Genomic DNA, 17,970 nt, shown 5'->3' with positions numbered 1-17,970 from the left:
GACTTGCTCAAAATAGAACATAGCTGCAAAGCTAAATTCTATATTCATCTCTGCAAATGAGCGTCGAAACAGTTGAAAATTAATTAAAATGACAAAATATAACGCTGATGAGACCATTTTAGCCGAGATTGAAACTTTTCGGAAAATGTGGTAAATGTTTTAAGATTTTAAATTAAATTCAATTAAAACTGTAATGTACTAATTAATTTAATGTTTATTCAAACATTTAAAACTAATTTTTTTCTTCACTATTTTCAGATAGAAGACGCGATGCTAATGTTTGACAAACAAACAAATCGACATAGGGGTAAGTGAATTCCTTATAGTTCAATTTTCATGGTTCAAACGACGAAGTATTTTACATGTTCAAAAACTATTTACTTATTGTTTGAAGTAGAAAACTTCAAATTGTACCGCTGTTAGCGTGAGTATAAAATGGAAGAGATTGAAATCATTTTGCCATAAAAGAGAAGAATATTCCGAAACACTAATTACTTTCGAACGGGAGTTTTTCGCAATGTTTTCAAACGGAATTAAATTGGCTTAGAAAAATCGCAATTTTCACGTTACGGTCCATAATGTTAAATGTTATGTCAACAATTTTTTTTCTTTCTTTCGGCTAGAATCAGTTCATTCATTTTCCACAATGGTTTCACTTGCAAAACCAGTGGTATTCTTTGCACAATTAGGGTATAAAATTTAATTATATTTATGAAATTGCGTACAATATTAGAAATAAGCCAATTCGTATAATGCAGCAGTTGGTCGAAAATTGCGGAAATTTTCTTACACAATCCGTACTCTTATTAACCCTTTTTCTGCAAAACAAAGACAAACTAATGCGTCCATTGAAACATGCCTTAACATCAGTGTCCTTTAAACTCTGTAGTGTAAATTTTTCCTCTCTTCTTGTAAATTCAAAAATTTTCTTTCAAACGACGGGAAATGTTCATAAAAGTAGTAGGGAAAAAAGAAGAATCTTTGTACACAGCATAAAATGTAAAACAAAATAAATATACTTGTTATTATGTTTTCAAAGCTCTTGTACCGAATGAATCCAATGTTATATTGTATACAGTGGTTTTCTGAATAGAAAAGATGATGACAACGATGGTACTTCAATGCTCGACCACTTGGAATATACGTGAATAACAAGAATAATAAGATGGAAAATTCTATACATCCATACATATATGATGGCACACAATCTTTGTGTAGACTCTTTCCCGACAATATTCACAATGTATAAATAATACATAGAGCCAAAAGAGTTAGTTGGTGTATTACATACAAGCAGAATTTTCTGTACGGTGGGTACATTATATTGTACAGAAGAAATGTTTAGACGGGTTTGAAAAACATAGCGAAGAAGGTTTGTCGGAAAATGCTATGAGAATGGATTTTGCACACTCCAAAGGTATACTGTGTAGTGTGTGTATATATACGAAAGGCTATGTATACACAGCGCGCATACAAAAAAAGATTTTCACTCGCAATTACCATGTATATTTTCTGTATTAGTTGTTTTGGAGGAAGCGATTGTGCGGTTTTTAAAGGGAGGTTTAAGGAAAGTCTTTCTGGTAAATAAATACAAACATTTTCCTAGCGCATAATTTGAATAGATATCGGTTTTTGTTATATAAATTTGTAAATGGAAATTTATTGTATTGGTTAAACTGAATTTATATAAGCAATTGAAGATTTCTCTCGTTCATATTGTAATTCATGAGTGACTTTCTATTACCGAGATTCCATTGAGTCAGATTTTGTATTGATTGTCAGTTTCTGATGCTTTTGTGTAATTAATTCTACGGTATACGGTATTGATATATAGTTTTGCTATAACAAACCGTAATTTATTAAGATTGAATGCTTCCGATCAATCATGTCTTCTTTTTTTGCTTCCACTGATTACAGAGTGAACAACCGGATAAAAAATTGATCTCTTACATATACACCCAAAACGATTTACTCGCAACAAAGTTTTTAAAAATGCTACCAACTTATCTTTTCTTTACACTTGTTCAAGTATTATACTTTACATATCCCCTATTTAACACTACTTCAGACGTTACAAGCAATTAGCCTTCTATTGTATGGATAGCGAAACATTTTCAGGTTCAGCATAATGTAAAATTGTACGTTTGCAATTTTATAATCAAATATCACGGTTCATTTCATTCATAGCGCAAAAGTTTGTTTTTGAGATTTTTTCATCGTGATTCATGAAGTTGCTCGGACTTGTAAACCATTATGAAATGTATTCAAAAAGGGAAAAAAACGGTTATTCATCCAACAAATTTGAGGTTTATAATTAAAACTAGAAAACACTTCCCATTCTGCTTTTAACGAGTGTTTCGTTGCAAAAAAAATGAGAAGGCTAGTTTGAAGCAGCTATGAACAGAGTATGGTTCTTGCAGTGAGTAGTGAATGTGAAAAAGGAGTCCGTGTAAATTAAATTGAAATTCCACTGCATTTTCCGCCCTTCACAACATCAAATTACTAATTTATCGAATAAAGCGACAAAATCGTTTACGAGAAAAACATCTAACACGCCCAATTTTCGCTTACCTACAGCACGCCATTCTTTACACTAATGATTTCTACATCTTAGGTCATTTAAATGAAACTTGTTGCGAATTACAATAACGAAGATTCAACATTTCGCGAATCCATAATGTAGCGAAGCATTTGTTTTAAATTGATTCGGTACGTTCGGTACGAATGTTTGCAACACGTTCACCCGAGAGACTGTCTTGTACTCACGATTTTTTATTTGAGAAAATAAACTATGCAGATTCGTATTTTATTACGTTCCTGCTTTAATCGGAAGAAGATTGATTTTGTATTTAAAACGGATGAGTTTGAGATAAATGTAAAACATAAATTGTTTGTGTGTTGCACCCATAAGAACTGTATGGCTCAATTATCTGCTCAATTTTATTTTAAACCGGCGCGTACGATAATGATGTACACTGAAAAGCGTCGTTTCGCCCGTCAAATTTTTGAATTAGTTTTTTTTTTCGTCGTCTTTACATAGATAAACAAATTAATTTTCCTTACTTTTCATAAAATTTAAAATACCGGAAATGAAAACGCAATATTTAAACGAAAATAAAACGACCCTTTCCCATTAACACCAGCATAATTTCTGAAAACACAAAATATTTATCATTTATGTGACAAAACAAACAAACACAGTATGAACATTCAAATATTTATCATCGCCCAAACGTCCTGTTATACACAATGAGTTGACGATGGTTGTGATAGCACACTAATAACCATCATTCGCCTCATCATAATATATAATAACCCACCCATCATCATTCATCCCACCATATAAACGGCACTAAACTGGTAACTGCACAACCTATTTTATACAAAGCGCCCTCACACACATTATTAAAACGGAATAGCTGTCATTATTATGACATTTTTCGATCATTTTCCAGGGTATTGTTTAAAATTGGTTCGAACAATAGCGGTTTTCTCCGCGTGCGAATGATATGTATAATATGCGTTCAGAATGGTTCTGTTTTCTCACTATTATCATCGAATGGTATATAATATAAGGTCTGTAACGGCATCCACAATGCTTCTTCTTTTTCTTTTTTGTCTACCGGGGTGTTTTTACAAATTGCTGAGCTTAATGCTCTTTCACATTTGTACACATATATTATATAAATGGATTTTCTTTAGCAACAATAAAATGAATTATTATTTTATATATATAAAATATAATGTCCCCGGAATAAAGAAAATTGCTATCGAAAAATAACTTTCGTTTTTCTTTTGCTTCACTCGCAAATATCATAGAGAAAAACCACAATAAATCATGTGATAGGTCTTTTTAAGTGAAATATATTTTTTTCAAGGGACTTTATCGATTTTTTTTCGTCATATTTTTTTTAGAGTGTAGGATAAAGGGAAAAAAAATGTTGAATTTGCAAACCATTTATAACCCCTTATATTTTCACATTTCTGCGTTTGGTTTGATTTATTGTTGAAAATGTATAGCGGTTTCAGTTTGCCGGGTAATTTTAGTGTTAGGATATTGTTAATGGTAATGTTGAAGGTGAAAGCAAAGGTTGACCTTGAATCAGAGAAATGATGTATTACGACGAGGGAATTTAGTTCCGAGCAAAATGTAAATATACCATCGTTCCGTAGGCAAACAATTTTTATTTGAAAATAAATTTGCGTGAATTGATTTCACCACATTAAATCTACTGCAATGAAAACGACTTGAAAGAGCCAATGTTGTTAACTCGGTTTTCTTGTTTATTTTACGTTCGTTCGGTACGTTACTTAATTCAAATACTATTTTCACGAGTGAACAAAATTACGAATTTGTGTGAAAATGTTTGCATTTTTTTTCTCGGTTTTGATTCAAAGTTATTCACCTCCTCCACTTTATTATTCAAACCAGCATTTTAATTTCAGTTGCTGTTGCTTTGAGTTCAGAAAACAAAAGACGAAATTTCCCAATAAATTGTAGCGAAAGGAAGACGAATAAAAAGAAAAACTGAACGCTTGGCATTAACCATCGTATAGTGTGATAGAAAGTAGACTTCGTAATAAAACGTGCAACAATGAAGGCATCGAAAAATTATGCTTTTGTTTCGACAAATAATAATATCGCGAAAAAGATGATTATGAAATGAAACTTAGACAGTAATAACATCAAATTATGCAGTCACTATCTAGGGAATGCTTCAATGCCTGTTAATCTGAGCATCCAGATATATAAAATAAATTTTATATAGAAAGTTAATGTCATTTTTAGTCACTTCTGTTGCGATTATGCAACACAATGATTTTATTAAAGCTATGAAACTGTCAACTACCAGCGACGTATTGAAACCACACAAATCAATGGCACTAATTGTTATCTTAAATAAAAATCATACAGACAATTAATAATTATCATCATTTCACTCGTTTTTAGGAAACGTATATTCCGATCAGACAATTTGATGTAAAATTTGTATGACCAACCATTAGTATTAAATTCGATTGTGCCAAAAATTAAATATGAAAATGTCACAGAATTATATTGGTAAAATTAATTGAAATATTTAGGTTTCAAAATATAAATAATAAAGTAATCCGATTATCGCAGTGTGTACAATGTACATTTTCATTTTGACAGTATAAGCGTTTATATTATTAGCCCAATCAATATACGTATATGCCTTTATCGACAGAAATATATTGTATAGAAATGAGTGTGTACCAAGGAGAATTTTCGTAACGTAAACATCAGTAAATATCAACTAACCATTATTGAGTGTACCAGTACATACATGACAGTCGATATAACACAAAATTAAATATTCGACAATTTGACATGCAAGAGACATATTTTATCAATGTTTTATTCGATAGATTTAACCGGTGTATTGTACGTGCAACGAGTGTTCCATACATGACAGGTTCGACTTTTAGTTTATATGATGTTCAGCCTATCAGAAGTTCAGAATCCATTATTAATTGCTATTAACTGTTAAAGAGAGATAATTTGTTTCCGATTCAATCGAATGACAATCTATTGTATTAGTGTAAGGCTTACAATCAAACGGAAGATAATACTAATTTAACTGTGAATGTTTAATACGATTCCATGAAATTGGAGGAGTTGGGCAGGGTATGAGTGATTGTGATCAATCTTTAATTACTTTTAAATTCATTAAGGTCAATCTTATAGATACTTGTACATATTGGAACATTCTTGGTTCTACCACAACTTATGTGGTAACAGAATCTTAGTCTACATTCTATAAGTAAGATCAGTTGATGATCCGGCGAAAAGATCGAAGCATGAGCACCATGTAAGTTGAGCTACGATTAACTAGTAGGGTTGGAGTATAAAATTCACCTTTTTCGAGTTCAAAATAATTGTAAAAAGCTTATGAGCAGGTAATTAACATCCTACTATGCTATCAGAAAAAAGGTTTGTGCTGCTCCGTATGATAACTAGACTAACCAGGGCCGCAGCTAGCAGGAATTCTCAGGGTGGGCAAAAGTACGACAAAAATATTTTTATATGGTAAAATTGAAGAAAAACCGGTTTTTCGCTCATGTCAGGGTGGGCAATGCCCAACTTTGCCCGTTAGTAGCTACGGGCCTGAGACTAACTGACATAAAAACCGTAGAATTTACGCGTTCTCAAGTAATCGCTTAGACATGATAAAGATTTCGTTATATAACCCTCAAATCTATTACTTCAGGTTATGAAAGTCTATACTTTGACACAAAATCTCTTACTGCATTTGTTTCAACATTTTATCAGTATTGTAAACAAATGATTAGTTGTTTGTGATAGGTCAAATTCATTATGTAAATTTTTACAGAATTATTTAATCATGAAATACATAGGTATAACCGATGCATAAATTGCGTTCCAAATAGTCGAAAAGCTCCCATACCCATTTTTCACACTTTTATTTATCAGGACATTAATCAACGACAAAATATATAAAAAAAGACATTTCATTTAATGTTATATTGCCGTGGATACGGTATGAAAAAAATATATATTTAGTACATCCAATGGAAACCAACCGACAACATGCTTCTGTAAAGGTTTTACGTGATTTGTTGCTACATTTAGGCAGAAAAATATTTTTATTATATTTTTTTTCTTTTAGCTGATATGTGTATATCATATGTATAAATTGTGCGTAAAGGGAATGAATATGGCAAAGAAAGAATATTGTAGGGTTAGCTCTCTTGTATGATTATGTGACATAAGTTTTTTTCGTATTTATAGTCTAATGTAAGGTTTCGAACTTGGCCACAAACCGTCGTAAATTACAGTAAATAGTATAGGAAACGTAAATCTTAATTTATTGCATTGATGTTTGTGAAGGAAACTATAGTAAGACTTTTTCAATAAACCACTATTTTTTCCATCTGAAACCATACCGACGACATATTTTCGTATCAGTAGTGACATCATAAATTTATTGCAATAGTTCATACTCAACTGTCATTGTTTTGTGAATATTCAAAATTCTACGAAATAGCACTCCTATGCATATGAAATTGCGTCCAGATATGATATTTAATTTAAATTTTAATAATTCACTCTCAAATGTCATGATTTTATTCATCTGACAGCATTTCGTTACACATTATAGGATTTATTATTATAAATCATTGAAATTACAACGTGCAAAATATAAAAAAAAATCTCATGATTTTACTGTGAGGTTATACCATAAATAATGAATTTACTGACATGTTTTTGCATTTTTATAAATGCAATTATTCAGCATGTTATGAAAAAGGATTTTTATTATAAATTTTAATATTTTGACATGAAAATAGTACATTGAATGACAAGGGGCGAAAGTAAAAAAATTCAACCGTGTGCGAGAGTTGGAGCCCGCGCCGAAGGCAAGGGCTCTAATCGCACAGGTTGAATTTTTTTACTTTTGCCCCGAGTCGTTCATACTATTTTTTTTGATACCAACATTGAAAATTGATACGTATCGCAAACATCGCAACAAAATGTTGACATAAAAAGGCATTTAGCCAGAAAATGCGGGGGTCCAGGGGGCGGCAGCCCCCTGGTATATGAAAAATTTAATAATTTAGCCATCACAACAATAACACACACAAAAATTAAGATATAACTAACAAATCATTCAGTAACAATAAGTATCAACTTTGTATGCTAATTTCAATAAGAACACTGGCGCACAGTGCTTTACAATTTTGATCAAAGTATTCTGCATAATATGAGCGGATTTTGTTGACAACTCGACTCATTTCTCTCATTTTCTGTGACGTCAGTCACTTTCGCTGTTCGTTCAGTTGCGTTCGCTCTTCGTTAAGTACTTTCTCCCCGTGGGATGCATTTTTTTACTTTCGCCCCTCATATGCGGGGCGAAAGTATCATTTTTCATTGTTGGTATCAAAAAAATAATATTAAATAAAATTCACGCGGTGTTGTCTATGTCACCATCACCATATTCCAGATAAAAACATTGTTTATTAATTCCATTTTTTTAGTTCAATGGTAGACATACTTATGCATAATGAAACCCCGGTTGCTCCGGAATTTTGTTATCCTTTTTCCTATGGTTAAATACATTCAACGTACACTTTACACTTTAAGAAAAAACGTCTCTCAAGTGGGACCCCATAATATTTCTTATTTAATTTAACCATATTCGTCAAACCATGTACAAATACAATATATGGATGTACCTTAACAACATCGTCTTGATGACAAATTGTGAAACTTTTTTATTCTGTAAAAATCGTTTTTAACATTGGCATTACACCTATTCTGGTTGTTGTGTATAAGTTTTATCCAATGGGACCATAACTTTTCCTTTCTTGGTACTTTTTTTTAACACGTTGGTTGGTTTTATTTTACCGAAGAAATGTATATTCCTCGTGTAAAGGATATTGATGACATTGCTAACATGTGCAAAATCTAAGCTTCGAGCGTTGTCTTCCTTTACACTTGTGTTTACCTTTACTTTTATTTGATAATATTTTTTATCGCTGGTTTTCTGATTATAAAATCGATAATCAAGAAGACGTATTTCTTTGGGGTATCGAGACGTCCTAATAAATTTTGTATATATATACATATATATATATATATATATATATATATATATATATATATATATATATATATATATATATATATATATATATAAAGTTATATGTCGTATGAATGCGGGAGGAGGACTTCCATGGTTATGAGTCTGACATACCAAGGATTGTCACTCGATAACCTGTTGAAGTTTGAGGAAAGTTTTGTGCCTGAACTGAGAGACTTGGCCCTTGGAGGTATGCATTTCGGTTAAATCCAATGCCAACTGTTGAAAATTCATTAGCTTCTAGTTTTTTCAAAACTGGACCACCAAATAAGTTATTACGAAAACTAATTAATTTCTTAGTGAGTTATCCAAACTTGATAGAATCATCACACCAGTATCGACGCGACAACTTAAAAATAACTCATTTTTTTTTTCGTGTTGATAACGTGATATAAATGGTGTTTTATTTGACATTCATTTCATTCTTTTTTTCGCTTTTTTTTCCGTAACATTCACCCTAAAATGTAATAGAAAGTGTTCTTAAAAAGAATACAACATCCTGTGATCTATTTAATAATAAAAAACACAAAAAAATATTTCACTTGAAAAAAAAAATCGTTTGATGTTTCAATTTTTCGAATAAAAATGTATTTTTTGTATGTGTTTTATAGACATTTTGTAAATGAAAATACTTCATAAGGGAATTTAAATTTTCCGAATAATGTTTAATATTCGTGAAATTCTGTAAATTCCATTATTTTTGAACCGAACTTTTATGGTTAAAAGTTTTTGTTATTATCGGAGGCATCGGTAGACAACACTGACTTTAAAGAAATGTTTTTTTTTCGTGAACCTTATACAATGTTCTCGATTAAAAAAAAAAATTAATCGTGTTATATTCAATGCGTTTTCTGATATGTGTAACTATTTTGAGGAGTATCAAACCGTAAATGTGCAATGTTTTCCTTTAGACATTGTTGAAGAGAGTACACCCATATACAAATAGTCTTTACACCCGGGTGCAAATTAATCTATTTGCATCTAATATTCTGACCAATTTGTAGAAGGAAAAATCAATCTGTGACGATAAAAATTTCGATTTGGAAGAAAACCAAAAAGATCATGCAATATTACAGCTGTCAGAATCTGTGGGTCTAGAAATTTGTAGGATCTGTTAAAAACAAAAATGTGATCATTCCTTATTGCCTAAATATTAAATAAAAATCTTATATTAATAAGCGATAAAGTAAGTGCATGTTAAAAATATTGAAGCGATAGATTTTGTAGAGGATACACAAATTAAGTAGCAGATTAAATAATTTTGATGTGGTACGTTTTCTGTTTCTAATCCCAATATATACACACACGGAATTTTGAAAACCGACAAATTTTCTGTTTCTGTGTTTTACTTGAGTTTTCGAAAAACAGAAAATGAGTCGGTTTTCAAAATTCCGTGTGTGTACAACAGATAGGAGGGATTTTTTTGAAAGTGGACCAGGCTCCGTCGGAGCTATTTTTTCGCGGCGGTTTGTTCATATTCCCAGATAGCCCTTGGCCCCAATAGTCCAAAACCGCTGTCGTTTAATTTTCATATTTGCGTCTTGGCTGGTGGTGAAGGTGCAAAAGTCGAAAAAAGGGTGTTTTTATACGTGATTTACTGCCGCTACAGACAATGTACACACATTGTGGCGGCTCGTTGGATAGGTACTGGTCAGGAGAACCGGGGCAAGCATAGATATCTTACATGTTCTGTGCCATTGTTCGAAAATAACAAAAATATTGTGTCAGTCAAAAGCCGTAAATTTTGATGAACTTCAAAAGGTGATATCTCGCACCTGGAGAATGTTTATGGTTAGATCATTGGATGCAGACATCAAAAACAGCATAATTCGTGTATTTTTCTAAAATCAATATTTTGCTTTCGAGTGAAGGAAGACATTTGCTTTATATCGAAAAAAGTATCCTGAAACCTTTCACTTCTATGGCAATCGAGGTATAATTGTAGAGCTGGGTTAAGCCTCTATCAGGGCAACCACTGATCTGTACAACAACAGTCACCAGGTACAAAATATCACCTAATAAAGCTCATCAAAATTTCCGGCCTTTGACTGATACATACTTTTTGTTATTTTTGAATAGTGCTTGAGTACACATTTGATATCTGTCTTTGCCCCGGGTCTCCTGGACAGTACCTATCCAACGAGCCGCCACACATGTGTGTCCATCGTCTGCAGCGGCAGTAAATCACGTATAAAAAACACCCATTTTCGACTTTTATACCTTCACCACCAGCCAAGACGCAAACATGAAAATTAAACGACTGCGGTTTTGGACTATTGGGACCAAGGGCTATCTGGGCATATGAACAAACCGTCGCAAAAAAATAGCTACGACGGAGCCCGGTCCATTTTCAAAAAAAATCCCTCTAGTTACTTTATAGATCAAAAGACAATTATTGTACAGGGAGAGGAAGTGAAATTCTCCATATTTTCTACTTTAGTAGTTGTAGTTTTTTTATTTTAATCTAGATTTTTATTTGATCAACGAAGTGCTTGTGGAATCAATTACAACTCTTAAGTTAGAAAACATGTCGAATTTTACTTCTCGCTCTCTGTAACATAAATATCGCATGTGGAATGAATAGAAGTGACGAACGATGGAATTTATAATTCCATAACTGTACAACAGTAAAATGTATAATTTCAATGTCTGTTCAAAAGCAATTTCATTTTGAAACCGAAGTATCATTCTAACATTATTTGGTACAATGCTCATATTCAATTCGAATACGGCTGAAAAAAAAATAAATTAAATAAAAATATGAACGAAACATTTTCATTTTAATATTTATACAAAAGCCCATTCTAATGCCAAATAAACGTTGAATAACAATTCATAATTATATAATTTTATTTCCCCAGAGTGGCTGATTCTGGTGGGCCACATAATAATGCATGTATGGTGTATCAGAGAGATGCTCCGTTCGTACATGTATATACAACAACGTGTATTTATAATATGTTTTGTGCACATAAACGAGTATTTGAGCCGAAAATATGCCACTTAAAAATTAAACACTCAGTTAAAATGTACATAGGTTAAAATGTTAAATTATTTGGTTATGTGTGTATTCCGTCAGTCATGGGATGGCTAAAGAGGAAAATTGTGTTGGCGCTTCGTGTCACATTTATAAATTTACATAAAACAGTAAAATAAATTCGGTCCTGGATTTTCTATCCTCGCCGAATGTGTATACGAGATGAGTATACACAATAGCGAATCTCATCAATCTTAACATACTGTACTACCAACAAAATTCAAAATTTCACTTTAAATTTTTGAGGGGTCGTATGAATATGAATATTATGCCTCTATACATGTGTGTGTGGGTTAGTGTCGGTATGTAGAAAAACATTGTTTTATCGTGGTTTTTGGCATTAATAATATGTTTAGAAGTTACAGGATGCGGAAATGATCTCATTTTAATATTATAAACGAAACAATGTTAGATCATTTTCGAGGTGAGATGAATACGTAATTAAACCACGAACAGTGTTGTACTAATTTCTGGTAGAATAAATATTTTATAGATTATTAATAACATACATAGTGGTATCGTGGAACAGACATACGCAATACATACGGACAGGGGTTGATTTTCATTATAGAAAATTTAATGAGAAACTGTAGAAATAGTGTCTCGTATATATCAATATTTGTTGCCTTTCACACAAATTTTCTAATTCAAGGACATTATTACAGAAACTTGTTACATATTAGTCTTTCTAGGGCATACAACAAATAATTTCCTTTAGCGAAGCCATTAAAAATGAAACAGAATTTTTTTTCAAACAGTACCAAACCACAAAACTATTACCAATTAACTGTCGTTCTTAAATCAAAAAACTAATGAAGAAAAATCACCATCCCTCACACACATACACAAGCACATAACTAAGTGAGATATCTTTCGAAAGTAGATTGGAATGGTGAAGAAGATCCAGATGTAATTTATCACATACTGATGACGACATAATATTTTTAGGAAAAAGAGTCCATTAATTTCCTAAGTTTATACACACAAATATATATCGAAAAGAGGAACTTTATTTCGTCCTCAGCATAGCATCATCATCAAACTTTATCCGTTACCCCAATTTAGTTAAAGACAAACTCTCTAAAACTATTGTATATGAAAGTCTGCGAATATAAGTTTTGTACAAGTGCTCGAAACTCTGCTTTCAGCCACTAATATGACATAAACTAGAAATTTTCCTTGAACGTTCACCCGAGTAATATGAAGTCACGGATAATGATCATTATATTTAAGGATATTATAGATTATACGATGCATGAACGATGCATTATATATATTGAATTTTTCGTTATGCAGCTATATATGTATGTACACACACTGTTCACTTGATTATATGCACTAATGCTGTTTAATTTAATAATTCTAAATGCATCAAATTATTCATTAATGAAATCAAATACGATTTTAAGTTCGCTCTGACTTTGTGTTATTATTTAAACATTTGAGCTTGATATTTTCTATCTTCTATGAACTATAATTGCTACGTGTTCCGTCAGTCTTAATAGCACTGCGAGTGTATCAAACAAAAACTAAACTGAAATACTAAATGACATACACACGACACGGAGAACACCTTTAGATGTTTTCGAATAAAATAGAAGAGTTTTTACACAAATGTAATGAGTGTGACCTGGATACGTATTTCAATGAGAAAAATTCAGTTTCGTCAAAAGTGAACATTATACAAAGTCGAGGAAAATTGCTTTCAATTTGAAAGAACAGATGACGTCAATGGAAATAATAAACGTTCCGCTTCTGTCTGTACTGCTTTTTTTTCGCCCATATAAAAAAAATCCTTTCAAATTAAAAGAAAGCAATTACGTGAATGCTTGCATTTGAAAGAAATGTCCACAAGTTGCTTTTCCGTAATAATATACAATAATGTGTACATATCATTATATGTAACAGTTCGAGGCTTTGGTTCTGTTGGCCTGTTACCAAAAAAACATTTTATTTATTCAAAGTTTACGACTTTGAAATTTGCGAAAATACATCATACGTTTGACTCGATTTCCTCATAAGTTGCTGACTCGCTCTTGACTTAATCGGCGTAAAAATCATAAAAACGTAAAGAGTGTACAGCTGCGCATATTACAACTCTGTTTACTCCAATGCTGTTTTCAATGTTATCCCCTTTATGGCATTTTACATGAAACCATTATTTCTACGATTTTCTTGCTTCATATTGAATTTTAACGGAAATTGCGGAAATATTATCTCTAACATTTAATGGAAGTTTTCTATTAAGAAAAGTTTTAATTATAATATCAGTTCAATAGCAGCGGCTATTGCGATATTATAATGCAACAAAATTGCATGTTAAAGTTGACACTATGTATACTATTGATAGAGTTAGATGACATAAATACCATATTCCTTCGAGGCTTACTTATGACATATAATTTATATGCACTAGGTAATACCGTCGGAGGAAGCTCCGTATATATAATAACATATAACTACAGTTTCGATTCTATGATGCGAATACCTCTCCGTACAGGAAGTAAGTGTATACATGAAGTATAAAATTAAATTAAATTCTCCAAATCGGCTTTGTTCTCGCTGTAAACTAAACTAAACTTTAAAATGCAAATTGATGGATGTCGGTTTCATTGCTTAAAATTATGTACACGTCTGTTTCAATGATTAAACGTATTATGTGCACGAGACAACTCTAAGGACCTTTAATCTGAATTGATTCGAATTCCAAATGCGTACTTAAGTAAATTAGAACCGCCCGAAGAGTCACAACTGGAGGATTGCATTGTTGCGTTCACTGAGTGTTGATGTAGGTTACATCGATGGTATGTAAGTCGGAAAATTGCAAAATGAGGCAAACATTTTCGACATGTCAGATTGACAATATTATTCGTTTTCGATGTAGAATTCTAGAAGAGACAAAGCAAAGATTTTCTTAGACTTTTTTCTATTTCGTTTTATATCCTTAAACAATAGTTTTCGCATATTTTCTCCCCAAAGTAGAAGTAAATATTTTTAGATTGAACTATTTTTGTTGCGAAAAACCCATTCACGAAACCCTATATTTCAATTGTGTTTGTTTGTTTGTTTATAAATAGGGGAACGCGATTTTCTTTTTTTTTCATTCGAAATGACAGTGGAGCCGTCATCGCACGCACACCACGTTGAGTCTAGCCGAATATGGAATATGATGATGGCGCCATAAACTGTTGACGCTACGTTATGATAAAAAAGCAAAGTTCGGAGAAAAAAAAGTTTACTTAACAAACATCAAAGGATAATATACATAGAATATAAAATCAAAAGAAAGTTTTTTTTATTTTAATAAAAATGCTGGGGAATAAACGTAAAACCTTTATGTCAATGACGAATCGGGTGGACGATTTTTGCATCACTAAAAATTGTAAAAAAAATGTCTTGAACAAATTTCGAGCAACTATTTGAACTTAACCTTCTTGTAGCTAATTATTTCAAAAAGAGCCATGCTTGAATGATTTATGGAACCGAAAAGGGCACGTAAAGTGTCACGTTGAATAAAGAATTCGGAGTAGTTTTGCGTTTTCCTAAACTTTTTTTCTTAGTTGTGACTACTAAATCACATCAATTTACCAAACTATAAACTGACCAATTCGTACAATTAAATAAATCAATTGACCCACTAAAAAAAAGTTAGGCTCTCTAGCACGTTTTGTTCTGTCACGATTTAGTAAATTTTTATTGCTTACATTACGAACATGACGGTGCTCACTTTTCCAATTACCACAATTCACAATTCGGAATATAAAAACAAAAATTTGAAGCTCAACTAATTTCTATCTCCACTGAAAAATACATAATTTATATGGAATGCGACAAACAAAATTTGATTAAATGTCTCGTGGATATGTTGTTGCGAACGTTATATTGTAATATTGTTTGATTGATGTTGTTGTGACACCCAACACTCAGTTAATTTCAAATTAACTTGCTTGTAAATATAAACGTACCATCACTTTCTACTGTACAAAATCATATTATTTATATGAAAATCTGGATTTAATTACCATCTGGATTTTTCCCATCAACACACCAAACATTCTATGTGTACTCTTTATAGTGGATTTTCAATTATATGTACAACTCGCTGGTTTGTATATATAAATACGGTCTATAACAATGAAAATAGATAAATAATTTTGTGTGAATAAAAGGGGGCGCGAAATAAACTTGTGTTTTGAGGTGTCAAAAAAGTTTTACAAAAGTTGTTTCCCGGTATGTTTTGTTTTCGGAATTATTTGACATGGGAAATATGAAAAATGCTTTCATTTTATTATGTGCTCTACATGAATTTAATATGTCATGGATTTGTACTGTTGTACGACTTAGTTTTGTTGATTCATCCATTGTAAATGGTAGCATACATTCAAAGTATTGAATGAAATACAATATCGATTGATAACTGCTGCAAGTTTTTACAATTAGGTTTTTTTTCTGTACCTTGAACTAAGATAGACGAAATTTGTAGAAATCCATAACTCATATGGATCGGTATTTTATGTCCTGGATCCAAAATTGACAGGAAAATGTTGTTATTCTGTCGTTTGATATTAAAAACAAAACTCGCTCGCTCCGCTCGTGTTCTAAACCATAATTTTAAATTTTAATAGCTTTTAGCACCCAATATCCGAAAAAAATGTTGAAGAATTTGTTCTACTCCTGGAAGTTCCAGGCTGGAACCACCAAATCTCTACACGCGAACTATCCCGATGTTCAGATTTGATTGAAAAATAAGCGAGAAAAAAAGACTGCTCACAATGGCGCAACCAGTAAAATAACGATCTTTTGTTTATTCTAATTTTCTTTATGTTTAATAATTGGCAGTAAAAAACGTTAGCGTTCAAGTTTACGTTTGCCACGGAGCGCTGAAAACCATCCCTGAGCTTACTTTTGGTTACAAAAAAACAGGATCGAAAATCCATTGAATGATATAATCCAACATCCATATATGGGTAAAAATTTATCTTTCAATAATTACACTTCGGAACTTTAACCGCAAATAATGGCTAGAACGACATTGCTTGTAGAGAACATAGCATTATATCCCAACCATCCCAACACCGTTTATTAAACTGAAACATAATTACTCACTCGTTCCTGGATAAAATTCAATACATTTTCATTAGTGAATTTAACCGCAATAATGTTCACACATCTGAAACTATTCTATGTACATTGCATAATCTTTCACCCTTTCTAAATAAACTGGAGTTGTATCAAAAGTTATATCCAAAATCACAAATTATAATATCATGTTGATACTCTGATAGCTAAATCCTGGAAAATTTTGTCGTAAAATAACATTATATAATATGGTAATGCGGTTATACTATCCACAATCAATAACCACACATTAATCGCTTCTTGGCTTAGTAGCGTGTGCAGATTGGGTACTACATTAATTAATATGGAAGGCAAACATACACTAAGTTATTATTTTTAAAGTTTCCTTCAAATGTGAATAGAATTTATGTCATCTATTCACGTATATGTACCTAGGTGGCATATTGTATAGGTATATTGAATCGACACAGACACATAAAATGGGACCAGTTGACATTTATATAAATTTCATGTTACATTTGTTTTCGACAGAATGTCCTTTTGAAATTCAATATAAAAGCGAATACAAGATTTGATTGTATAAAAACGAATATGAAAGAGAAACAATATCCACCATTGATTTTTCCTATTGACAACGTGTCATGTCTTCCTTTTATTCCGTTTAGAAGGTCATATGCCAAAATCGGATTGTATTCTGTAAAATCTGTAAATGACAATTGAGTTGTTATTTTAATAAAAAAAATCTTTTTTCGCCACTTTATTTTAGTAACAAAAAGAAGTTTGCAGACAAACGGGTATTTTTCCTACATCGAGTTCGATTTGCCACCATTTTAATTATTAATTGTATTTTCGTATAATTATCGAATGGGTTTAATGTAATAATTTATTCAAAATGGTGCTATTGATTATCGCGGTCCACAATACACCGCCACTATCATTTATTGTGCATTGATGTTTCATGCGTAATGAAGAGCACAACATAATGCAAAAAGCTGTATTTATTGCGTGTTTGTTCATTAACATAAATAGACAGTAGAATTAATTTACATCGGTTGAACATACAGCACATTGCTTTAACATTGTTGAGTTGAATGATCGAAATTTTATTTTTTAAATTTTTTTATCCAGCCCCGTAACAAAAAAATATTAGAGAAACTGATTTTACGTCATCGTGTCTCCAATGAGATATAAGAGGAAATTAGCTCGATGAATGTAATCAAAAAATTC

General features: G+C 31.8%; 1 protein-coding gene across 10 annotated transcripts in view; it reads left to right on the top strand.

Annotated features, from left to right (window-relative positions):
• Positions 1–17,970, top strand: part of LOC119081248 (RNA-binding protein Musashi homolog Rbp6) — a 408,246-nt gene that overhangs the window by 352,989 nt on the left and 37,287 nt on the right. For all 10 annotated transcript variants that reach the window (XM_037189983.1, XM_037189980.1, XM_037189978.1 and 7 more), the window contains one exon: positions 259–307. In XM_037189983.1, coding sequence (XP_037045878.1) covers positions 259–307 — 49 coding nt within the window. The remainder of the gene's footprint in view (positions 1–258; positions 308–17,970) is intronic.

This window comes from Bradysia coprophila, unplaced genomic scaffold (genome assembly GCF_014529535.1).
Source record: "Bradysia coprophila strain Holo2 unplaced genomic scaffold, BU_Bcop_v1 contig_358, whole genome shotgun sequence".
NCBI lineage: Eukaryota > Metazoa > Arthropoda > Insecta > Diptera > Sciaridae > Bradysia > Bradysia coprophila.
This window is presented reverse-complemented; position numbering and strand designations above follow the sequence as displayed.